We start from the raw sequence: 24,907 nt of genomic DNA, 5'->3' as shown, positions 1-24,907 counted from the left end.
TCTCTGACACATCCACAAGGGCAGAATTAGAGTGCTGACACAGCTCCATCCCTTGGGCTACTTTTAACTTCTTCCAATCCACGTCACCAATGCAGAGTCCAAGTTACTCATCAGTGTTTGACAATTCACGCTGAAGAAGTTCCCATTGCAAACAAACAGCAGGGACTGACCCTGACAGCCTTGTTCCTTGCCCAGTGCTGACGACACAGAGCTCAGGATGCCTCTGGTGGAAGCACAGACTTCACCGAACCCTAACCAAGCCCAAACCTCCAGAGGTCCCTCCAGAGGTCCCTTCCCACCCCCACCATTCTGGCATTCTGGGACTCCTTGGAGCAGCTCTCTCGTCACGGTTCGGCACTCCCTGCCTTTCCTGTCAGGAGGAGCAGGCAGACAGGGCTGGGGCGCCCCAAGAACCCACCAAAGCTACAGACACGGCAGGGGCAGCCATCACCTTTGCAGCAGAGTGCTCTACGGCCAGTGGCTTGGGCCAGAGAATTACAGTAGCAAAGGCCACAGGGAAATGCTTTGGATGAGCAACACAGGGTGTGTGGACACTCTCTGTGGACACTCTGTGTGCACTGGCTGTGCAGGATCTGAGCAGGGTCACGGCAATACGAGGTGGCAGCCACGTGCATGTCTCACCCATTCCAGCACCACAGGATGACAGCCTCCAAAGTCTTGACAAGCTCCTGCCTACACTTCCCATGCCCCACAGAACAGGGCTCATCTATTCATTTAGCACTCATGCTCTGTGTTAAAGAGCACCCTGACACAGGTCCCATTCCAGCACTCATTCCATGAAAGCCTGGTGGGGAGCAGACTTTGCTGAGCAGACAAAAGCTGAGAGCAGAAACACTGAGGCCATATGAAAATGAGAGGGCAGCTGTCCCAGCCAGGGCAGCAGGACAAGCTGCAGACTGGCAAATACCACTCAGCCTCACCATCTTCTCCCTGCTTTTTCACACAAGGCACTCAGAGAGAAAATGGGGAGCTCTGCCAGAGACACATCAGTTCTCTGCACTTGGACAGAGAGGCTGAGTTTGGCAGCTGCAGTGCAGGAAGAATTAAGTACTCTATGGGCAGCCTATGTGACTTGCACAAGTATTTGCGTCCTTTGGTGTATTGCAGCTGTGCTCTTGTACAAGCACCTTGAAACATGGGCTTTGGCTGCTGCCCTGCTGCCTCCCTTCTGTGTCACCGTCTGTGTCCTACGATTGGGACTTTGATCACTACATTCTTCCAGTTCTAAAAGCATTTCTCTCTCCCCTGTTGCTGAGCCAAACATCCTGCCTGCACTAACAACAGCAGCCAAATGGCCAGCTCACACTTCAGCAAGCTCAAGGACATCTCCTGCTTTCCATCCACACAAATGTGCACTTGCTTTTGGGGAGGCACAATCCTCAGCTGGAGAAAACCAGGCAGTGACACTGCAAGACAGTGTATGGTTTTAGGCAATCTGAACACCCCAAGCACAACACGTGGGTTACACTGGCCAAAGCAATCAATCAGTCTACAAAACGTTCATCAGTGGCCACTCCAGATAATCCTTTTCCTCCCTGTTTGGTGGGAGTTCCATCAGCTGTGGCACAATGGCCTGTACCAAATGCATTAAAAACAAATCCCTTAGTTCAGGGTAATGGCAAAGCTGACAGCGGGGATTTTCTCATTTCACGGTTGCCAACAATGGCAGCAGAGTCACACAAAAGCTGCGAGCAGGGGCTGGTTGCCCAGAGACTGAGCTGAGGGGCTGCAACGTGTGTGTGAGGAGGAAAGGCTGCAGGCCCTGGGGCTGCTGAGGCTGGAGAAGAGAAGGCTGAGCTCAGGGGCACCTCAGCAATGCTGCTCAGTCCCTGCAGGGTGGGTGTCAGGAGGCTGGGGCCAGTGTTTGGTGTGTGGGGGGCAGTGGCAGGACAAGGGGCAGCTGGCACACAGGCCGTGCCCCTGGCCCAGGAGGAGCAAGTCCTTCGGTGCTGAGCGGAGGGAGCCCTGGCCCAGGCTGCCCGGGAAGGGTGTGCAGGCTCCTTCTCGGGAGGTTTCCAACCCCAGCTGGACACGTTCCTGTGCCCCCTGAGCCAGGGGAAACTGCTTTGGCAGGGGGCTGGGCTGGATGATCTCAACAGGTCCCTTCCAGCCCCTGCCACTCTGTGTGATTCTGTGTCTAGCACTCTCCTCCCCTTCAACACCTTCAGCATGTGCTTTAGACACGACAGGCCAGAAATGGGCAGCACTGGTTGAATTGTGGTGACTGAGCTTTATTGTTTAAAGCAAAGCACTTTGCATCCATAAAAGAACACAGAACAGACCCAGTTGAGTTCACACAAAGGAGAACTGAGAGCTGCCAGCCACAGAAAATGGTTTTCACGTGGTGAACAACAGAAAGTCAAACGCACACCAAAGGGAAACAAATCCGAGCGTCAAGCCCGGTGCCTGAACCACTGCAGTGACACAAAAGAAACGGCTGGTGGGTTATGGATTTGCCACAGAGCACAGGGAGGATGGCACTGAAAGCTCCCTGGGATGGGCTCTGCTCAGGGCTCCCGCTGCACAGTCAGCCACGGGCCCAGAGACAAGATCGTCTCCTCCAGGCCCTGCGCAGCCGCTCCCGCAGGCTGGGTCTGGAGGAAGCTGCTTCCTCTGCAGCTCTCTGCAGGGAGAGATGGGTCTGAGCTGCCAGGTTGGACAACGACGAGCTGATGTCACTTGGCAGGTTTTGAAGGGCTGCAACAGAGAGGAACAGAGCTGAGATCAGAGCCTGGGTTCACCCCAGGAACCCCTCCTGCCAGGGCCAACCCCCAGCTCTTCCCAAAGCCCGGAGGGAGCCGGGGCTGGAAGGTGCTGCCCACCAACTCCCCCCGTGCCCCTTACACCTCTCTCTGCTCTCCCTGGCTGGGGCAGGGGCTGCAGCCTCTGCCCAGGGCCTTTCCTCCCCTCTGCCACCCCCCACTGACACCCCCTGCCCTCACTCACCCTCATGGATGACCTGCAGCTGCTCCTCCTGACCCTTCAGGTGCTGCCCGGCGAGCCCTGGGAACACACAGAGAGTCAGAGCTGCCCCACACCGGCCCCTCCGGCCCGGCCACACGCCCCCCTCCCCTTGGCAGGGCTGAGCCCAGGCTCTCCCCACAGCACTGGGCACTGGGGGCTGCACAGCCATGGGGCTGGGGCCGAGCTGCGATGGGGCAGGGAAGGACAGGGGCTGCGTCTCACCCAGGAACACGATGGCCGCCTCTTGTGTGGACTTGCGCCGGCTCCAGAGGCACCACACTCCCTGACGCACGTAGTCACTGGCTCTGCTGCTGCTGCACTTGGAGAGCTGCAGGGGGAGAGGAGACAAAGGGATGGGTTGGTGCCGACTGTGCCCCTGGCTGAGCGGTGTCTGTGCCCAGCGTGGGCTGCAGCAGTGGGCAGGGACACAGCGTGCCTGGGCTGGGGCTGGGCCTTGGGGCCATCCTTACCAGGCACTCGCCCACCGCCTCTGTCTTACCGCTCTCCAGCAGCCAGCTGAGCCTCCTCTTCTTGAGGAAGGTGGCAGCTCGCAGCAGGGTGTCCCGAGAGGCCTGCAGGGACACAGAGAAGGGAGCTGGTACCGCTGCCCAGGGCGCAGGATCCGTGTCCCCTCGCCTGGGCAAAGCTCAGGGCTGTTCCTGGGCACGGGGACGTCCTGTGGGCGCAGACACAGGTCGGAGAGCCTCACCTCTGCCACCACCTTTCTCTCATCATGCAGGAGGCAGAGCAGTTGGATCAGGCTCTGCCGCACCTCTGCCTTCAGCTGCTTTCTTCCATCTTTGTTGACACAGTCCATCACGTGTTGGAAGAGCTCAAGGGAGAGCAGCTGCACATGGCTGGTGTCCTGGTGGGAAGGAAGAGGATAAGACCTCAGTCCTGGCTGCTGCAGGCCCACGTGGGCATGGGCCTGAAAACACACACAGCACAAAGTTTCCTGGCAGCAGCCAGTGCCCGTGGTCACAGAATCTCAAGGGCTGGAAGGACCTGCAAAGCTCATCCAGGGCAATCCCCTGCCAGAGCAGCACCACCTAGAGCAGGGCACACAGAACTCATCACGCTGGGTTTGGGATGTCTCCAGAGAAGGAGCCTCCACAACCCATCTGGGCAGCCCCTGCCAGTGCTCCCTCACCTCAACAGGGAACAAGTTCTGCCTTGTGTTACTTTGGAACCTCTTCTATTCCAGTTTGTCCCTGTTGCCCCTTGTCCTGTCATTGGCCATCTCTGAGCACAGCCTGGCCTCAGCCTCCTCACACCCACCCTTGATGGATTTGTAACATCAATGAGGTCACCCCTCAGTCCAAGCTGCAGAGCCCCAGCTCCCTCAGCCTTTCATCACAAGGCAGATGCTCCACTCCAGCATCTCTGTGGCCCTGCACTGAACTCTCTCCAGCAGCTCCCTGTCCTTCTGCAACTGAGGGGCCCAGAACTGGACACACTATTCCAGATGTGGTCTCATGAGGACAGATGGTGGGGGACACAAAGCCTTACGTGTTCAAAAAGTGGCCGGAGCCTCTCAGCCAGCTCCAGAGCAATGGCGCTGCAAAGTGGGCTGTTGGTAGCCTGGAGCATCTTTCTGAGCAGGAGCAGAGTCGTCTCAACCACTTCATCTGCATCCTCCAGTAGCTCCACGAGCTTTCTCTGCAGGATCCACATTCTCTTGGCCTGTGTGGAAAAACGATGCTTGAGGTGAAGCCGTGAAAAGCTGCACAGCCCAAACTGCTGCAGCACTTGGACCCCACGCTGCTGCCTCGGGACCCAGAAGGCAAAGACCCGCCCCAAGGGACTTGAGGAAGCCACTGGGGAGGCAGGAGGGCTGACAGCAGCTGCCTGAGCTCCCAAAGCCCAGCCAAGCCCCAGCTGTGTGTCCCCCAGCACCCCTCACCCAGCCCCAGGCCCCCAGCACGGCTGCAGCCGCCTGCTCACCATCATGGCCCTGTTGCAGAGGGTGAGGAGGCCTCTGAGCACCAGGCACCGCATTGCGCTGCTCTCGCTCCCCAGGTACCTCAGGGCCAGCTGCAGGAAGCGTTCATCCAATGCCTTCACTCCAGGGCAGGGCAGGAGCTGAAACACAGCCAGCAGTGATAAGGGTGCCCGGCTCTGACCGGTCTCCCCCCCGCACCTCAGCCCAGCTGTCAGTCTCACCTCGACCAGGAACACCATGGCAGGGAACTCCCAGTACCGCTCCTCTCTGTCCAGCACCTCCAGCAGGCACAGAGCCATTTGATAAGTCACTGTACTCGAGATCTTGCGCATCTCTCTGGAGAGAAGGGGCAGGAAGACACCAGTAACCATGAGCAGGGTGGGCAAATCGCTCCCAGGACTGACTCCCCAGGGCTGGTCTTTTTTAATCCGGGGATTACGGGGGGTCCTCCATCTGCAGGGGGGAAAAGGGGGGAGAGCAGGGAGAGGGGGGCTCTCACCTGGCCAGTGACCCCATGGCATGCTGCCGGGACTCAGCACAGAGAAGAAATTCCCAGCCACACTTCTGCTGAAATTTCAACACCATGTCCTCATGGCCCAGGCGGCACAGCAGCTCTTGCACAGTGTGCAGCACAAACCTGTGTGCAGAGCAAAGCCCAGGTCACGCTGGGAGCCCTGGACACAGCTCCAGGGCCGCGGCAGGGATGGCAGGACTGGCGTGGGGCACCTGCTGGGGCTGAGGGGATTGCGGTCTTCCTGCTGGCATCCCTGCCAGAAGGCATCAACCTCCTTGGGCAGCTCCTCCGTGCAGGAGAAAATCTGGAAGACCAGAACCAGGAAGGTGGCAGGAAAATACAGCGACAAGGTTGGTGGGCACTCGGGCATGTGCAGGATCTCGTGCAGCACTCTGGTTGCCTGCAGGAAAGGAAACACCCCGAGACAGAGCTCAGTGCTGAGATGTCCCCGTGGCAGGGCCTGAGCCTGGGGGTGAGCTGAGGAGCGGGACAGAAACTCACAGCCAGGGCACAGATGTGGATGCTGTCCCCGTTGGACGTGGATGTTGTGTGCAGGGGCCAGTCCCGCAGCACGCAGAGCAGCTCCCACAGCACCTTATCTGATCTTTGGCTGGTGGAGATCATCTGCTTCCAGATGGCTGCAGCAGCTCTGCAGGCACAGAGATCAGAGTCAGAAGGGGCTTGGCCACAGCACCATGGCCTGGGCAGCCGTGGGGGCTGGGGCTGGCTGCTAGCCCTGCCTCTGCCCGCTGCCCCCAGCGAGGGGCAGAGAGGGAGCAGGGCAGGGGGCCAATGCAGGGGTCAGAGGGTCCTGAAAAGCCCTGTCTGCCTGGCAGCTCCACGGGCCGGGCTCTACAGCTGCTGAGCCCGGGACTGTCAGGGCCCCGTTACCTGTCACACGACGGGACACAGCGCAGGAGGGTCACCACCATATCATGGGGGTCATCCAAGATCATCTTCAGAGGACACTTGTCCACTTGCTCAGCAGACACGTGGCTGGGCCTCTCCTCTCCTGTCAGGTCCCTGCCTGGAAGGGGCAAAGAGCGAGCTGAGGCAGAGCTGAGGGGAACACAGCCGAGCCCTGCGCTCCCCGGGCAGGGCCAGCCCCGGCACAGGGCTGCCCAGAGACGGCTGCAGTCTGGGGGTGTCCAGGGGATGGAGCCCGGCCCTGGGGAACAGCCCCAGCCCCTCTCTCCCTGGGGATGCCCAGCGGGGCTGGGACAGGGCACAGGCGGCTCCAGCGGCTGGATCTCCTGCAGCTCATCGGGCTGCCCTGCTGCAGCAGCCCCAGAGGCTTTCTCCTGCTCTTGCTCCTCTCCCTGCCAGGCCAGCCTGGGCACGCTGGGGCGTCTCTCCTCCATCCTGCTGAGGCCTGGCCTCGAGGGCTGGGGAGACACTGCGCAAAGCACGGCGGCCACGGGTCCGGAACAACGAGGGGTCTGCACAGGGCTCCTGGCAGCCGCGCTCTGTCCTGTCCTGTCCCAGCGCCTCCTCCGGGCGCTGTGGGGTGGCCACGGCAGCGCCAGCGCTACATCATGCCCGGGAGCCAAGGGCTCTGTGACATCATTGTGACGTGTTGCCACGGCCCTCTGGGGCCCCGTTTCCCCCTCACACCGGGCCCAGCCCCGAAGCAGCTCCCTGGGCCGGCACCTCGGAGCCCTCCACGGCCCAGCAACAGCTCCCAGGCAGCAGAGGAACGGCGGGTCACGGCTGGGGGAGGCTTTGGGGGCAGCTCCAGGGACAGGTTTCTCAGGCATCCCCACGCTTTGGGCATCTCCAAGTGCCGTCTCACAATCCAGGCCTATGCCACAAGCAGTCTTTTCAGTTGTGTCAGAAAAATCCCCTGGTGTTTCCCAAACTAATGTCCAGGCAAATGTGAAGAGGAACTTCAAAAAGATGACAGCGAGAACTCAGGAACTTCCTCCCCTTCTCTTGGAGAAGAAGAGGGGCTTTCACAGCTCTGCAGCAGCCTCAAGTGAAAACAGGCCTCTGCCACTGAGAAACCAGCCATATGGCAGTTCTGATGGTGCCTTTCATCGGTCACTCCAGTCACACAGCTCTACAGTGCCTTTGCTTCACAGAGCTGATGCTGCCTTTCTTGTTCCTCAGCGAGCTGGTTGACTTCTATCAGTACGTTTCTCTAGTCCCTTGTTTGCATCTCTCACTCTCCAGTATCTCCTTTTCCTGTCAGAGGTCAGGGGACTCCTTCTCCCCTCAGATGTTCTCCATCACCCTTGTGATGAGAGAGCCAGGGAAACTGTCACATCTCTCAGGCAAGTCCTAGGTCCCAGGCTTGCAAATTCTGCCAGCAAGTGAGAGGGGCTCAGTAACCATGCAATGACTGGCTTCTTTACCAGAAAAGGAAGGCTCAGCTTTTCATCAAGGGAAGGAGCAATGGAGGCTGCTTTGGGATGAGCCTAGTGGGATGTCCCCTGGTGCTTACTGACGCTGTGAGTCAGTGAGCATGTAAATACAGGGGCTGTGTCAGCTGCCTGAGTTCCCACTGCAATCCAAAAAGACCAGAGTCCAAGTCACCCAACATAGCTGTTGGCTAGTCAAGTGACATCAGTCTGTAGCCACCACTGACTGAACTTACTGGAGCTCTGGGGCGGTGAAGCCGCTGAACACTGCACACGACAACTACTCAGCTACCCAGTAACCCTTACAAGTCCCTGAGAACAGGACCCCCTCCTGTGCCTCGTCCTCATCCCACCGCAGTTAAGGTGAAACAACTTTGCTGAGGCTCTCTGCTGACCAAATGCTGGATCCTGAGAGGACAGGAGGTGGTACCGAGAGCCAGGGAAAGCCAAGTGGCATTTCCCTCCTGCAGGCAGTACACACACAGGCCTTTGGCCCTTGTGCGCAGCCAAACAGCACCCTGGAGATTTGGGGTTGCGGCTACAACCCAGATCTCGGCTCTCTGACAAGTCATGCTGCTCCCAAACCAATTTTGACCAAGAGCAAAGAGGAGGAAAAGGGGCTTTTTGAGCGTGGTGTGACCTCAGGTGTCCACCCCTGCTTCTGCCTCCCCCCAGCTCGGGCCCCTCGTGGTGCCCCACACAGAATCCCCCTGGAAGCAGCAGCTCTGTGACATCAGCGCCCCGGCCGAGGCTTTCCAGGCACTATCAGCACTACGGCATCAGACACAGCGCTGGGGGTGACGTGCCCTTGGCTCTTGGAGCTGCCACGTGCCCTTGGCTCTTGGAGCTGCCACGTGCTGTCAGCGTGATGAAAGTTCTGATTGTCCTGGTCCTGCTGGGCCTGTGCTGCTGGCCTGTGAGTGCCTCAGTGCAAAGCTGTGGGTAAGTGGCTCTGGGAGGGAGCTTGGGCAGAAAAGAGGAGGCTGAGGGGGCATCTTCTTAATAGTTACAAACATCTAAAGGGTGGGCGTCAGGAGGTTGGGGCAGCAGTTTTTTCTGTGAGGTGAGGGAGCCCTGGCCCAGGCTGCCCAGGGAGGGTGTGGAGGCTCCTTCCTTGGAGGGCTTCAAGACCCTCCTGTGTGACCTGATCAAGGTGGGAGCTGCTTCTGCAGGGGGGGTTGGACCGGATGATCTCTAAAGGTCCCTTCCAGCCCCCACCATTCTGTGACTGTGTGATTCGATGATATGATGGGCTTCACTGGTTCCCCATGGCCCTGCCACAGCTTCCCAAAGCCCAGGAGCTGGGAGCCGGGCTGCTGGCACCACTCGTCTGCGGGGCAAAGGCAGAAGCCGGGGCGCAGGGTTCCCCGGCCCCGCTGTCCGTGCGCTGCCCGGTGGGGAGGGCAGACGGCTGCCCTGCAGCCCCAGCAGCAGCCAGCCCTCCAGCAGGACACTCGTGACTTTCTGGTGACAGGAGAAGCTGCGGGACCCGGCCCTTGGCTGAGCACCACGGGGTGTTGCGCGTCGTGGGCGGCAGCGATGCCTCCCCGGGAGCCTGGCCCTGGATCGTCAGCATCCAGCTTCCCGGGGCAGCGGGCAGCGGGCACATCTGCGGAGGCTCCCTCATCCATCCCCGGTGGGTCCTGACCGCAGGACACTGCTTTGACAAGTACAGGTGAGTAGGAGCAGGGCAGGGCCGTGCCCCCAGCACTGGCAGAGTTCCCGTCCCGTGCTCGGCACGGGCTGGGCTGGTGCCGTTCCTGCAGCCCGGGGCTCGCGGGGCACCTGGCCTCTCCCTCGGCGAGCTGGAGGCAGGGAACTGCTGGGCTCCCTCTGAGCCCTCTGCTCCCCATCTGCCCCCCAGGAACGTCCCGACGTGGCGCATGGTGTTCGGGGCCACCCGGCTGTCTGAGCTGGGCCCCGAGGCCCAAGTGCGCAAGAGCAAGCGGCTGCTGATCCACGAGAGCTACCGCAGCGGCGCCTTCGAGAACGACATCGCCCTGCTGGAGCTGGACGAGCCCGTGCAGTGCAGCGACTACGTGCAGCTGGCCTGTGTGACTCACTTCTCCGACGTGGTGGTGTCGCAGCTCACAGACTGCCGCGTCGCTGGCTGGGGCTACACCGCGGAAGGCTGTGAGTGCCCCCGGGAAAGCGCCTGTGTGCCTGGGGCGAGCCTGGGGAGACGGCTCGGGCTGCCCGAGGGCCGGGCTCAGGCTGCAGGCAGGGGCCTGAGCTACCTCAGGCTGCCGCCATGCTGAGGGGACTTTCCCGTCAGGAAAGGCTGCAGGACCCGGGATGGTTTTTTGCTCTTTAGATGAGGGAGCCCTGGCCCTGGCTGCCCAGGGAGGGCGTGGAGGCTCCTTCCTTGGAGGTCTTGCAAACCCTCCTGGACACGTTCCCGTGTGACCTGATCTAGAGGAATCTGCTTGAGCAGAGGGGTCAGACTAGATGATGTTTAGAGGTCCCTTCCAACCCCAGCATCTGGGATTCTATGATTCTGAGCCATGGCCTAAAATCAGACAAGGGTCGAGTGCCTCTTTGGGGGTGCAAAGCCAAGGCTCAGGGAAGGGCTCTGGCCAGACAGGGGAGGGGAAGTGGCCCAGAGCTGCTGGGGGCTAATTCTTTGCCATGCTCACAGCTGCAGAAACATCCGACGTGCTGCAGGAGGCCAAGGTCCGCCTCATCAATGTCAAGCTCTGCAACAGCAGCGAGTGGTACGGAGGGGCCGTGCGCAGCTACAACCTGTGTGCTGGCTACCCGCGGGGCGGCATCGACACCTGCCAGGTAGGAGCAGCCACGGGCCAGCCCCGGCAGCACCCGCAGCCCTGGCCCACGTGGGGCTGCTGGGGCTCCCCAACACTCCCCTCACCCTGCTGGGGCTCCCCAACACCCCCCTCACCCTGCTGGGGCTTCCCAGCATCACCCTCACACTGCTGGGGCTCCCCAACACCCCCCTCACCCTCTGTCCTGTGCTGCAGGGTGACAGCGGGGGCCCGCTCGTCTGCAGAGCTCCACATGCCAACTTCTTCTGGCTCGTGGGCCTGACCAGCTGGGGGAAAGGCTGTGCCAGACCAAAGCAGCCTGGGGTCTACACCTCCACCCAGCACTTCTTCAACTGGGTCCAGTCACGGATTCGCTCAGGAGGAAGTGCTGCGACACTCGCCCGGCCAAAGAGGCCATCACAAGGCTCAGCCCTGGCAACAGCAGCAGGGACTGAGTCCTGCTCTTTCCCACTCCAGAAGCTGCTGGATTTCGTTAATTGGATCCAGCAGCTCCTGCAGTCTCTGCAGGGAAAAGTGGCTTAAGCAGCAGGACTCTGAGCACGGCTGGGTCCTGCCCCTCGCCTTCCCTGGAGGTTCTCAGCAGTAGTGCTTAGGCAGTAGTCAGTAGAAGCTGTAGCTGTAGCAGTGTCTTTGGACACAGTGTTGTTGGACTTTGTAAGATTGTATGAGTTTCCTGTTGTGTTTGACAGTTCCTTGGCCTCTGCACCGGTGCTGCAGAAGTGCAGCAATACCTGTGCACTGGAACCTTTGAAGTGGAGAGTTACTGACACAGTGTTCATCAAAATTAAATGCAAAAGAAAAAGCAAAAGGCCCCGTTGCCTCCTGGTGTCCCTGCAGCACGGCCTGGCTCCCCTCCCTCTGCCCTGCAGGAAGGGGTCACCTCAGCAGCCCAGCCCTGGCTGGACACCCAGCCCCAGGACCTGGGGGCTCAGCCCCCTCGGCCGCGGAGGGGGGCTCCTCGCTGGTCTCTGTTAATGGATGGCAGGGGGCAGGGAGGAGGTGTCAGGGATGTCATCATGGGGCTAAAAGCAGAATCCAATCTTTAATTTGGGCTCTACCAGCCCCATATCCTTGGTGAGGGTTTGGGGGGAAGCAGGACACAGTTTGGGGTCTGCTGCTGCTGCTGGGTTTGCTGTCCTGGCCCCAGCTGTGGGCTACGGCGAGTCCTGCAGCATCCCTGGGATCCCACCCCCAGCCTCCTCATTGCCCGCACTGGGTTTTCTCAGCAGCACCATCCAGTGGAGACGCCCCGAAGGCCGAGGGGACAGCAAAGAAAGAGACCTGTCTGGGCGCTGTGTGAGGACAGAGGTGTTGGGGCAGTGCCAGCAAATCCCGCAGTGGCTGCGGGTGCGTGGGAAGCACGTGCCAGGGCCCGTCCCAGCGGTGCAGCACCGCGTGTGCTGCTGGCCAGGGCTCCTAAAGGGGGTAAAACCCTTCTGGGGAGAAGAGTGTGGGGGGTGATTCCCCCGGGGGAGAGCAGGGAGATGGGCTCAGCCAGGGGGCTCAAGGGAAGCCCCAGCCCTCGGGGGCCACCAGTTTGCACAAGGGGGATTTTGCTCTCCTTATCCCCCCAACTGTCCTGCAGCAGCCACTGAGGGGCCTCCACTCCTGTGGGGCCTGAGGGGTCGCAGAGGGTGGGGGCCCTGCAAGCCCATCCCCTCCCAGCCTGCTCAGACCAACACAAGGGCAGCATTTGCCCACCTCCTGCTTGTCCCCTCCAAGGATTTGTGTGTGTGAGGTGCCCAGTTGTGTGTGTGAGGCATCCCCACGCTTTGGGCATCTCCAAGTGCCGTCTCACAATCCAGGCCTATGCCACAAGCAGTCTTTTCAGTTGTGTCAGAAAAATCCCTGGTGTTTCCCAAACTAATGTCCAGGCAAATGTGAAAAGGAACTTCAAAAAGATGACAGCGAGAACTCAGGAACTTCCTCCCCTTCTCTTGGAGAAGAAGAGGGGCTTTCACAGCTCTGCAGCAGCCTCAAGTGAAAACAGGCCTCTGCCACTGAGAAACCAGCCATATGGCAGTTCTGATGGTGCCTTTCATCAGTCACTCCAGTCACACAGCTCTACAGTGCCTTTGCTTCACAGAGCTGATGCTGCCTTTCTTGTTCCTCAGCGAGCTGGTTGACTTCTATCAGTACGTTTCTCTATTCCCTTGTTTGCATCTCTCGCTCTCCAGTATCTCCTTTTCCTGTCAGAGGTCAGGGGACTCCTTCTCCCCTCAGATGTTCTCCATCACCCTTGTTTCCGTTTCACAGTGTGCTGCTTCACATGTCTTGTTTGCCTGGAAAACTATTGGAATGAATCAATCCTGTATCTCGTCATCAGCTCTTGTAAGACTCCAGTGGGCGGCTTTAGCACTGCAGTACAGTAGCATGACAAAGTAGGGCTCAAAAGCTCCTGTTTGGCAGGGACTGACATTAGATCCACCTCGGTGCTGGAGTTACTTGTTGCAGCAAATACCTTTGGCAGCTGTAGCTTCACAGCTGAACATCTGCATTGAACTAGCCATCTGGAATATCATCTGGAGTGTATCTGGAACAGAATCTGTTGTTTCACAAGGAGAGAAGTGGATTTGGCAAGTCTCAGTAACAAAAGGACTTTGCAAATAGCCAGTAGCAGTCCTCTGCCTTCCCTCAGGCACGAGCCAACTGCACAGTTTTTATCCAGTGGCTTCATTTTCAGCTGGCTCACTTTCAGTGGCTTATTTCTACAGATGCCCCTGCCCCAGAAATGACAAATTCTGCTTAGAAAAAAACCTTTTTCTGACTTGAACTGGAGAAGACACTTGGCATGAACTTATTAGAGCTGGGCACAGAGGAACCTGCTGAGGGGCACCAAGGGCAAGGGCAGAGTCCTGCAGCTGGGGAGGAACAAGCCCAGCACCAGCACAGGCTGGGGCGGATCTGCTGGAGAGCAGCTCCAGGAGAAAGACCTGACAGTGCTGTTGGGCAGCAAAGAACCATGAGCAGCAACATGGGCTCGTGGGCAAGAAGCCAATGGCAGCCTGGGGGCAGCAAGCAGAGTGTGGGCAGCAGGGCCAGGGAGGTTGTGCTGCACTTGATACATTCCTTTGTCATCTTTTCCTTTATTCTTGCTTTCCCTCATCCCCCTCTGACACGTGGGTTGTCCTTGTTTTGGGAGGAGAAGTGACTGATATCAACACCCCGCTGCCATCCCTCTTCTTCTTTTTAAAGCAGAGGTCAAAACGCAGAAAGTGACTCTGCTCTGCCTGGCTGGTTTGGGTTTGGGAGTCCTGCTGCCAAAAAGCATCACCTCCAGCAGAGTCATGAGTATCAAGCCATTTCTCTTCTGAGGTAGGACACATCTCATTCAGTCCCTGGGAACACGTGGGGCAAGTGATCATCTGTTCCCGTTGCCCCTGGATGAGTTACTGGGCACCTCATCCCCAAATTGCACCTCCTCCCCAAATTGCCTTTGCATCAGGCCGGTGCAGAGAGCCTCAGGCACTGAATTGGGTCGTTTTGGTGCATGTCGCCATAGACACATTCTGCAGTTATTTCTGCCACCACACAGCCAGGAGAAACAAGTCGTGGCGTGCAGCGTCTCGGGTTGGCTGCTGGTGCCTCCCTGGGAGCCCCACAGCACGTTACAACTTGGCAGTGGGGCTGCATTTCTATCCAGAGCCACACAACTGCTTTTACAAGAGCGGGGCGTGCGCCACAGCAGGAATCCCACATGGCCCTGGGCAGCTGTGGCTGAACGTGCCCACAAAGCACCTGAACAGACGCTGACTGAACGAGAGAGGGACCATGGGGCATCTGCCTTCTGAGTGAGTGTGCAACCCACATCTGTGTTCAGTGTTTCCAACGGGGATCGGGCAGCTCTGACACACGTGCAGCGTCATTTTGGGGCTTCTCCTGCGTCCCAGACTCAGCCTTTGTTCCGTGCCCGAGACTCGGCTGTGGGGCCGTGGGAAGGAGCCTTGCGTTGAGTCCCTTGGGGCTGGGGATGTGCTGGTGCCCGCACGGGATCTGGACCACGGTGTGATCCTGCGCTGTCCGTGCGGCCGCTTCAGAGCAGCGAGAGCGTGACGCTGAGCAGAGCAACGCCAGAGAGGTTCACAGGAATGGGATTTGGGTGCTTACAGGAACGCTGTGATGGGTGACAACAGGAGGACGGGCAGTCACCCAGCCCCAACAGAACGCCTGGGTCACTTGAGCAGATGTCACAGGACGAGATCCACTCGGTCTCAGTAGGTACAGCTGCACCTACTGACAGTTTCTCTGGCTATTGGGACTGCTCAAGCTTTAGCAACGCTTCAAGATGAGGATGCTGGCTTGCAAAATGCAGCAGCAGTACTTCAGCAGCACTAACTGGATGGTTACCCGATGCAGGCTCCATCAGACACGCTCCTTTGCAGAACAGAGCCTCCGCAGATTGTTTCTGGCTGGCACAAGGACGGGGCTGTGAGGGCTGTGAAGGCACGTGCTGTGTGAATTTGAGTGAGCGCTCAGAGTCAATCCACAAGAGCCTGCAGGATCCGAAGGATCTGCCCCCGCTGAGGGGACAAGATCACTGCGCACCCAGTATGGATGATGCTTGATTCCAACTCATTGTTTACACCATGTGCTTTTATCTGCTGACACAAGTCATCCTTTCACTCCATCCCATGCCCACCTCTTCTGTAGCCTCCACCTCTGGCGTTCCAACCCGAGATCTTCAAGGTGCCTGCAACAGTCTTGAGGGGAAAAGTGGGGTTTGAGTACATTTCTGAGAAAGAAAAGTGGCATTTGGGTGGAGTTTTGAGGGAAAAGATGAGGTTTTGGGGCATTTCTGAGGGAAAAGGTGGGATTTGGGTGGTGTTTTGAGAGAAAAAGCAGGGTTTTGGTAAATTTCTGAGAGCAAAAGTGGGGTTTAGGTGGAGTTTGGATGGAAAAAGTGAGGTTTTGGAGTAATTCTGAGGGGAAAACATGAGGTGTGGGGGCAAATCTGAGGGGAAAGGTGAGGTTTGGGTGGCATTTTGAGGGAAAACAATTGGGATTTAGGTGGAATTTGATAGAGGAAAAGAGGGGTTTTTGAGCAATCTGAGGGAAAAAGTAGAGTTTTTGTTTATTTGTGTTCTGGTTTAGCAAGGAGCAGCTTTTGGCTTAGTAACAGGGGGAGCGGGTTGCAGTGGAGACCCGGTAAAGAGTTTGCGGACTCTCCCCCGGCTCCTGGGTTCACACCCACCTCCGGCCCGGCTGGGCCAATCTGGCGCCTCTGCGATCATTATTTAGGGGACGGGAATTCGGAATGCGAGGCAGGAGGTGTAAGAGTGACACGAGATGGAGGCGACCACGCGGACCCTTCAGCCAGAGAAGGAGGAAGGAAGGAGAAGCAACAGACCAGAGACCCCTCTGCAAGCCGTGGCGAGAATGCAGCTGTGCCCCTGCAGCCTATGGAGATCCATGGCAGGACCGAGAGTTCCCAGCAGCTCCGTGTGAGTGAGCCCGGACGGGAGAGGGACTGTGTGGGGAGGGGCCATGGCCCAGGCCGTGCTGGAGAGCCTGCACGCCGCAGAGCAGCCCCACACGAGAGGCAGAGACGAGCTGCAGCCTTTGGAGTCAGTGGGCATCGGAGCAGCCCGTGCAGGGCTGCCATGCGTGTGAGTTACCCCACGGACTCGCAGGGAGGACTGGTGTGGAGTTCACCCGTCCTGAGGAGGGACAAACGGCAGAAGCTATCGGGAACAGACTAACTGAGACCCCCACTGCCTGCCCCCCCGAACCGTTCAGGGGGGGACAAGGTAAAAACCCCGGGATCAGGGCTCTGAGCCCGGGAAGAGGGGAGGGGTGGCAAGAAGGTGTTCCTAAAAAAGCTGGTTGGACTCTTCATTGATGTATTGCTCTGTGTTGTTTCATTTTGGTTATGTTTTGGGTTTTTGGGGGTATGTTTTAGTTGATGTTGCATCAAAACGTTTCTCTGTTTTCTTCCCCAAACCGAGTGGCCTGGTCTGCTTTGTCCTGAACCTTCAGCGGCAATTAAGCTCTCCCTGCCCTTGAGCAATTCTCAGCCTCTTCCATACTGGAGGCTAATCGTGGTCTTTGTTCCCTGATGGGCCTAAACCAGGACACTTAAGATCCCCAAATCTCTCCTTTTTCTACTCAAAACCTCCCTTTTTCCTACTAAAACCCCTTCTTTCCTCTCAAAAACTCCTCTTTTAACTCTTAAGACCCCTAAACCCCTCTTTATCCCCTCAAAACCTCCGTTTTTCCCCTCAATCCCCCCTTTTTCCCTTCAAACCCCCTCTTTTATCCCTTCAGACCACAAAACCTCCCATTTTCTCCTCAAAACCCCTTTTATCCCCTCAAAACCCCCCTTTTCGACTGAACCCCCCCTTTTATCCCTTAAGACCCCAAAATCCCCCTTTTCCCCCTCAAAACCTCAATTTTTCCCCTCAATCCCCCCCTTTTTCCCCCTCAAAACCTCCTTCATCCCTTTAGAGCCCAAAACCTCCTATTTTCCCCTCAAAACCTCAATTTTTCCCCTCAGAACCCTCCTTTTCCCCTCAAAACCCCTCTTTTATCCCTTCAAAACCCCCATATCTTTCATTTTCTTCTCAAAACCCCTTTTATCCCTTCAAAACCCCCCTTTTCGACTCAACCCCCCCTTTTATCCCTTAAGACCCCAAAACCCCCCTTTTCCCCTCAAAACCCCTCTTTTATCCCTTTAGACCCCAAAACCTCCCATTTTCCCCTCAAAACCTTAATTTTTCCCCTCAAAACCCCCCTTTTCCTCTCAAAACCCCTCTTTTATCCCTTAAGACCCCAAAACCCCTTTTTCCCCTCAAAACCCCCTTTTTCCCGCCTTTAGACCCAAAGCCGCCCCTTTTCCCCTCAGCGCCAGGCCCCGCCCCTCCCCTCGGCCCGTCCATTTCTCACGGGGGGGGGGCGAAACAAACCCCCCTCATTTTATACAAAACCTTTATTCTGTAACAGTGTGTGTTGGGGTGGGGGGTCCCCCAAACCTCCCCCCGCGACCCCCCAACACTGAGAGGGGGGAGCACAGCGGGTGCCAAGGGGGGACACACACATAGGTGCCCCCCCCCCCATCATCCCGAGGGCCACAATGTCGCCCCCCCCCGCCTTAAATCTCTTGATCTACACAATAAATACGGCGGGGGGCGGCTCAGGCGCGGGGGAGGCAGCGGGGGGGCGTCGGCAGCGGCGGGGCCAGGCCGGGGGGGCACAGGCAGCGGAACGAGCCCGCGGTGTTGAGGCAGCGGCCGGGCTGGCAGCGGGGGGGGCCCGAACACTCCTCCACGTCTGGGGAGGGCGGCGGCACAGAAGGGGTTAATGGGGTATTGGGGGGGGGATGGGATGGGGGGTGGGGATGGCTCAGGGTGCTGGGGAGGGGGTTTGGGTGCTAAGGAAGGAGTTTTGGAGGGGGGCTGGGTGCTGGGGTGGGCTGGGTGCTGGGGAGGGGGTTTGGGTGCTGGGGGAGGGGATTGGGTGCTGAGGAAGGAGTTTTGGAGGGGGGCTGGGTGCTGAGGAGGGCTCTGGGAGCTACGGAGGGGGTTGGGTGCTGAGGGAGGGGATCAGGGTGCTGGGGAGGGGGAGTTGGGTGCTGGGGAGGGAGTTTGGGAGGGGGTTTGGATGCTGAGGGAGGGAGTTTGGGTGCTGAGGAGGGCCCTGGGAGCTAGCGAGGGGATTTGGGTGCTGGGGAGGGGATTTGGGTGCTCGGGAGGGGGATAGGGAGGGGGTTTGGATGCTGAGGGAGGGGGTTTGGGAGGGGGCCTGGGTGCTGGGGAGGGGGTTTGGGTGCTGGGAAGGAGTTTTGGAGGGGGGCTGGGTGCTGGGGAGGGCTCTGGGTGCTGAGGGAGGGGGTTTGGGTGCTGGGGAGGGGATTGGGTGCTGAGGGAGGGGGTTTGTGGGATTTCTGAGGGATAAAAAGGTGTGGGGGCAAATCTGAGGGGAAAAGTGAGGTTTGGGTGGCATTTTAAAGGAAAACAGTTGGGATTTGGGTGGAATTTGATAGAGGAAAAGCGGTGTTTTTGAGCAATTCTGAGGGAAAAAGTAGAGTTTTTGTTTATTTCTGAGAGCAAAAGTGAGGTTTTGTTGGAGTTTTAGGAGAAAAAATGGGTTTTGGTGCAGCTTTGCAGGGAAAAGTGTAGTTTGGAAGAGTTTTGAGGGGAAAAGTGGGGATGGAGTACATTTCTGAGGGCCAAAAGCAGTGGGGTTCTGGGATAAAATGAGGTTTTGGTGCAATTCTGAGGGGAAAAGATGGGATTTGGGTGGAGTTTTGAGGGAAAAAGTGGGGTTTTGGTAAATTTTTAAAGGGAAAAAGTGGGGTTTGGGTGGATGTTTGAAAAAACAAGTGTTTTGGTGGGGTTTTGAGGGGAAAAGTGGGGTTTTGTGGAAATTCTGAGGGTAAAAGTGGAGTTTGGGTGGTGTTTTGAGGGGGAAAATGGGGTTTTGGTGGAGTTTTGAGGGGAAAAAGTGGGGTTTGGTTGAGTTTTGAGGGGAGAAGTGCAGTTTTGGGGAACTTTGTGAGGAAGAAGCGGGGTTTTGGTGCAGTTTTGAGGGAAATAGTGGTGTTTTGGTGGAGTTCTGAGTGAAAAAGTGAGGTTTTGGAGGTATTTTCAGAGGAAAAGTGGGTTTTGGGTGCTATTCTGAGGGAAAAAGTGGGATTTTTGGGAACTGCTGGGTAAAAAAGTGCCATCTTGAGGGAAAAAGTGGAGTTTTGGAATCGTTTTGAGGGGAAAAAGTGGGGTTTGGGGGAGTTCTGAGGGATAAAATTAGGTTTTGGTGCAATTCTGAGAGAAAAAAAAAGGATTTTGGAGGAGTTTTGATGCAAATTGCCTTTGCATCAGGCCAGTGTAGAGAGCCTCAGGTTCCATCAGAAATCATCTGCTGGTTGTTTCAAGTGCAGAGCACAGAGTCTGGATAAATGTCCAGCAAGAACTGTAAAGGGAGAATCCCAGGCAACAGATGTGAAAAGGGGGGTGGAAAAGGGAGGGAGAATTCTCAAGTCCAGGTGGCCAAAATGTCAAACCAAACCCAAAGTAAAGTCCTCAGGAGGTCAACAGAAACTTGTCACCACTGCAGTGAGAGGGAGACTTTTAAAGCACCCATTGTTTGCTCTTCCAGATGCTGGGTTAGTGAGGAAACACTGGGCTGGAGAAGAGCAGGAAAGAACAGGCGGCTGCGTCATTGAAACACCATCACTCAGTTTTGCTACCAATAGAATTGTAGAGAATCAGCAAACCCAGCACCTCCCCAGTTCCTGTACGTCTGTGAGCTCCTTGACTTCAGTTAACACCACCTGGAAGCCTTCTCAGACAGCTCATTCTGCTGGAACTACCTGAGTTTCATCATTGGTTAGAACAATCCTTGTTGTTTCTTACTCCCCATCGCTCTGCTAAGCAGGAACAGTTGGCTCTCCTGCTCCTCTGCCCATTGCGCCCAAATACCCAAATTGCTTGGATGGGTTGGAAGACTTCAACCTGAACTTGACACTTGCTGTGCTTTAAAAATCCCATCTGTGGTCAGAGCACACTGTTGTGCAGAGAAGAAATGCTCTTCTGCTGAGGGCCCCCAGGCACAGAGGCAGCACTGGACAGTTGTCCCTGTGAGAAGCTTTTGCTAGTGGCAATGATCTAGTGCAGGGAATTGGACCTGCACTGGCCCTGAAGGGATTCCCTTCAGACAGGCACACAGCATTTTCAGTTCCACCTCCCACAGAACACTCTTGTGTTCAGCACACAGAACCTGCATTTTAGGTTTCCTTCATATCCAGCACAATCAAGTTTGATTCTGCTTGCTTTGCACTGTGCCCTTTCTTCTGCAAGCTGGGTGGCAGCTGTCCTGTGCAGTGAGCACTGAGCACTGGAAAACCACCTCTTACAGCCTAGATTTCCTTCTGATGAAGTTGATCTCTCTGGGGCAAGGGAGACACGCCTTGGCACGCTTCAGAGACTCCAAGACTTTGGACACTGTTGTGTCTAAAGGAACTTGAATGATTCATGTGCACATTTAGGGTGCAAAATGGTGGTGCTGGTGTTTTTGTTTCCTGGGCATCCCAAGGGCCAGGTGGAGATGTGGAGCCAGCTGCACTCAAAATGTCCCTTGAAACAGCGTCCTTCCTGTCACAGTTCAGCAGGCCACTTGTGCAGCCTCAGTGACTCGTCCACACAAGCAGAGCAGGCGAGACAGCTCAGGCTTTCCACCAGGAAAACAGTCTACAGGGGCAAGAACGTGCCCAAAGAGGAAACACAACCCATGAGGAGCAAAGCTGATGCAGAGCAATGGTCGCCTTTGTCTCAGCCCAAAAAGGGGCCTAGGCTGGAAAGTCACTTTCACCTCAGCACTGGCCTCCTTGCAAGACCTTCAGAAACCTGTGCACACCGTAAGGTACCAAACATCAGAGCTCAGCAGCAGCTGCCCACCTCTTTGCTTTCCTTCAGCCTCTGCAGACAAGACCTTGGTCAAGAGCACAGAGGGACAGCAGAGCAGCTTCTGGCACTCTGGCACTGACCTGTGTCTGGGGGTGACCCTTGAGACCTGGGAGCAGAGACTGAGCTGAGGGCACTTGACAGAGGAAGATGTAACCATAAGCTCTTCCTGCTCGTCGAGGTGTCACTGAGCTCTTGTTCCTTTTCCTCAGAACACCACGAAGACCATTTAGACCAAGAGCCAGGGAAACTGTCCCATCTGTCAGGCAAGTCCTAGGTCCCAGGCTTGCAAATTCTGCCAGCAAGTGAGAGGGGCTCAGTAACCATGCAATGACTGGCTTATTTACCAGAAAAGGAAGGCTCAGCTTTTCATCAAGGGAAGGAGCAATGGAGGCTGCTTTGAGATGAGCCTAGTGGGATGTCCCCTGGTGCTTACTGACGCTGTGAGTCAGTGAGCGTGTAAATACAGGGGCTGTGTCAGCTGCCTGAGTTCCCACTGCAATCCAAAAAGACCAGGGTCCAAGTCACCCAACATAGCTGCTGGCTAGTCAAGTGACATCACTCTGTAGCCACCACTGACTGAACTTACTGGAGCTCTGGGGCGGTGAAGCCGCTGAACACTGCACACGACAACTACTCAGCTACCCAGTAACCCTTACAAGTCCCTGAGAACAGGACCCCCTCCTGTGCCTCGTCCTCATCCCACCGCAGTTAAGGTGAAACAACTTTGCTGAGGCTCTCTGCTGACCAAATGCTGGATCCTGAGAGGACAGGAGGTGGTACCGAGAGCCAGGGAAAGCCAAGTGGCATTTCCCTCCTGCAGGCAGTACACACACAGGCCTTTGGCCCTTGTGCGCAGCCAAACAGCACCCTGGAGATTTGGGGTTGCGGCTACAACCCAGATCTCGGCTCTCTGACAAGTCATGCTGCTCCCAAACCAATTTTGACCAAGAGCAAAGAGGAGGAAAAGGGGCTTTTTGAGCGTGGTGTGACCTCAGGTGTCCACCCCTGCTTCTGCCTCCCCCCAGCTCGGGCCCCTCGTGGTGCCCCACACAGAATCCCCCTGGAAGCAGCAGCTCTGTGACATCAGCGCCCCGGCCGAGGCTTTCCAGGCACTATCAGCACTACGGCATCAGACACAGCGCTGGGGGTGACGTGCCCTTGGCTCTTGGAGCTGCCACGTGCCCTTGGCTCTTGGAGCTGCCACGTGCCCTTGGCTCTTGGAGCTGCCACGTGCTGTCAGCGTGATGAAAGTTCTGATTGTCCTGGTCCTGCTGGGCCTGTGCTGCTGGCCTGTGAGTGCCTCAGTGCAAAGCTGTGGGTAAGTGGCTCTGGGAGGGAGCTTGGGCAGAAAAGAGGAGGCTGAGGGGGCATCTTCTTAATAGTTACAAACATCTAAAGGGTGGGCGTCAGGAGGTTGGGGCAGCAGTTTTTTCTGTGAGGTGAGGGAGCCCTGGCCCAGGCTGCCCAGGGAGGGTGTGGAGGCTCCTTCCTTGGAGGGCTTCAAGACCCTCCTGTGTGACCTGATCAAGGTGGGAGCTGCTTCTGCAGGGGGGATTGGACCGGATGATCTCTAAAGGTCCCTTCCAGCCCCCACCATTCTGTGACTGTGTGATTCGATGATATGATGGGCTTCACTGGTTCCCCATGGCCCTGCCACAGCTTCCCAAAGCCCAGGAGCTGGGAGCCGGGCTGCTGGCACCACTCGTCTGCGGGGCAAAGGCAGAAGCCGGGGCGCAGGGTTCCCCGGCCCCGCTGTCCGTGCGCTGCCCGGTGGGGAGGGCAGACGGCTGCCCTGCAGCCCCAGCAGCAGCCAGCCCTCCAGCAGGACACTCGTGACTTTCTGGTGACAGGAGAAGCTGCGGGACCCGGCCCTTGGCTGAGCACCACGGGGTGTTGCGCGTCGTGGGCGGCAGCGATGCCTCCCCGGGAGCCTGGCCCTGGATCGTCAGCATCCAGCTTCCCGGGGCAGCGGGCAGCGGGCACATCTGCGGAGGCTCCCTCATCCATCCCCGGTGGGTCCTGACCGCAGGACACTGCTTTGACAAGTACAGGTGAGTAGGAGCAGGGCAGGGCCGTGCCCCCAGCACTGGCAGAGTTCCCGTCCCGTGCTCGGCACGGGCTGGGCTGGTGCCGTTCCTGCAGCCCGGGGCTCGCGGGGCACCTGGCCTCTCCCTCGGCGAGCTGGAGGCAGGGAACTGCAGGGCTCCCTCTGAGCCCTCTGCTCCCCATCTGCCCCCCAGGAACGTCCCGACGTGGCGCATGGTGTTCGGGGCCACCCGGCTGTCTGAGCTGGGCCCCGAGGCCCAAGTGCGCAAGAGCAAGCGGCTGCTGATCCACGAGAGCTACCGCAGCGGCGCCTTCGAGAACGACATCGCCCTGCTGGAGCTGGACGAGCCCGTGCAGTGCAGCGACTACGTGCAGCTGGCCTGTGTGACTCACTTCTCCGACGTGGTGGTGTCGCAGCTCACAGACTGCCGCGTCGCTGGCTGGGGCTACACCGCGGAAGGCTGTGAGTGCCCCCGGGAAAGCGCCTGTGTGCCTGGGGCGAGCCTGGGGAGACGGCTCGGGCTGCCCGAGGGCCGGGCTCAGGCTGCAGGCAGGGGCCTGAGCTACCTCAGGCTGCCGCCATGCTGAGGGGACTTTCCCGTCAGGAAAGGCTGCAGGACCCGGGATGGTTTTTTGCTCTTTAGATGAGGGAGCCCTGGCCCTGGCTGCCCAGGGAGGGCGTGGAGGCTCCTTCCTTGGAGGTCTTGCAAACCCTCCTGGACACGTTCCCGTGTGACCTGATCTAGAGGAATCTGCTTGAGCAGAGGGGTCAGACTAGATGATGTTTAGAGGTCCCTTCCAACCCCAGCATCTGGGATTCTATGATTCTGAGCCATGGCCTAAAATCAGACAAGGGTCGAGTGCCTCTTTGGGGGTGCAAAGCCAAGGCTCAGGGAAGGGCTCTGGCCAGACAGGGGAGGGGAAGTGGCCCAGAGCTGCTGGGGGCTAATTCTTTGCCATGCTCACAGCTGCAGAAACATCCGACGTGCTGCAGGAGGCCAAGGTCCGCCTCATCAATGTCAAGCTCCGCAACAGCAGCGAGTGGTACGGAGGGGCCGTGCGCAGCTACAACCTGTGTGCTGGCTACCCGCGGGGCGGCATCGACACCTGCCAGGTAGGAGCAGCCACGGGCCAGCCCCGGCAGCACCCGCAGCCCTGGCCCACGTGGGGCTGCTGGGGCTCCCCAACACTCCCCTCACCCTGCTGGGGCTCCCCAACACCCCCCTCACCCTGCTGGGGCTTCCCAGCATCACCCTCACACTGCTGGGGCTCCCCAACACCCCCCTCACCCTCTGTCCTGTGCTGCAGGGTGACAGCGGGGGCCCGCTCGTCTGCAGAGCTCCACACGCCAACTTCTTCTGGCTCGTGGGCCTGACCAGCTGGGGGAAAGGCTGTGCCAGAGCAAAGCAGCCTGGGGTCTACACCTCCACCCAGCACTTCTTCAACTGGGTCCAGTCACGGATTCGCTCAGGAGGAAGTGCTGCGACACTCACCCGGCCAAAGAGGCCATCACAAGGCTCAGCCCTGGCAACAGCAGCAGGGACTGAGTCCTGCTCATTCCCACTCCAGAAGCTGCTGGATTTCGTTAATTGGATCCAGCAGCTCCTGCAGTCTCTGCAGGGAAAAGTGGCTTAAGCAGCAGGACTCTGAGCACAGCTGGGTCCTGCCCCTCGCCTTCCCTGGAGGTTCTCAGCAGTAGTGCTTAGGCAGTAGTCAGTAGAAGCTGTAGCTGTAGCAGTGTCTTTGGACACAGTGTTGTTGGACTTTGTAAGATTGTATGAGTTTCCTGTTGTGTTTGACAGTTCCTTGGCCTCTGCACCGGTGCTGCAGAAGTGCAGCAATACCTGTGCACTGGAACCTTTGAAGTGGAGAGTTACTGA

The 24,907-nt window shown here is 57.9% G+C and overlaps 1 protein-coding gene across 1 annotated transcript; it reads left to right on the top strand.

Moving 5' to 3' along the window:
* Nucleotides 1–9,684: 9,684 nt before the first annotated feature.
* On the top strand, nt 9,685–24,907 carry LOC133629370 (acrosin-like). The gene is made up of 8 exons (XM_062020024.1): nt 9,685–9,969; nt 10,466–10,585; nt 22,007–22,128; nt 22,832–23,032; nt 23,222–23,490; nt 23,996–24,141; nt 24,336–24,476; nt 24,830–24,907. The coding sequence occupies exons 1-8, from the start codon at nt 9,685–9,687 to the stop codon at nt 24,905–24,907; spliced, it is 1,362 nt and encodes a 453-aa protein (XP_061876008.1).

The sequence above is a fragment of the Colius striatus genome, unplaced genomic scaffold, assembly GCF_028858725.1.
Source record: "Colius striatus isolate bColStr4 unplaced genomic scaffold, bColStr4.1.hap1 scaffold_40, whole genome shotgun sequence".
In the NCBI taxonomy this organism is placed as follows: Eukaryota; Metazoa; Chordata; class Aves; order Coliiformes; family Coliidae; genus Colius; species Colius striatus.
The sequence above is the reverse complement of the archived record's forward strand: the minus strand, read 5'-3'. Positions and strand labels throughout refer to the sequence as shown.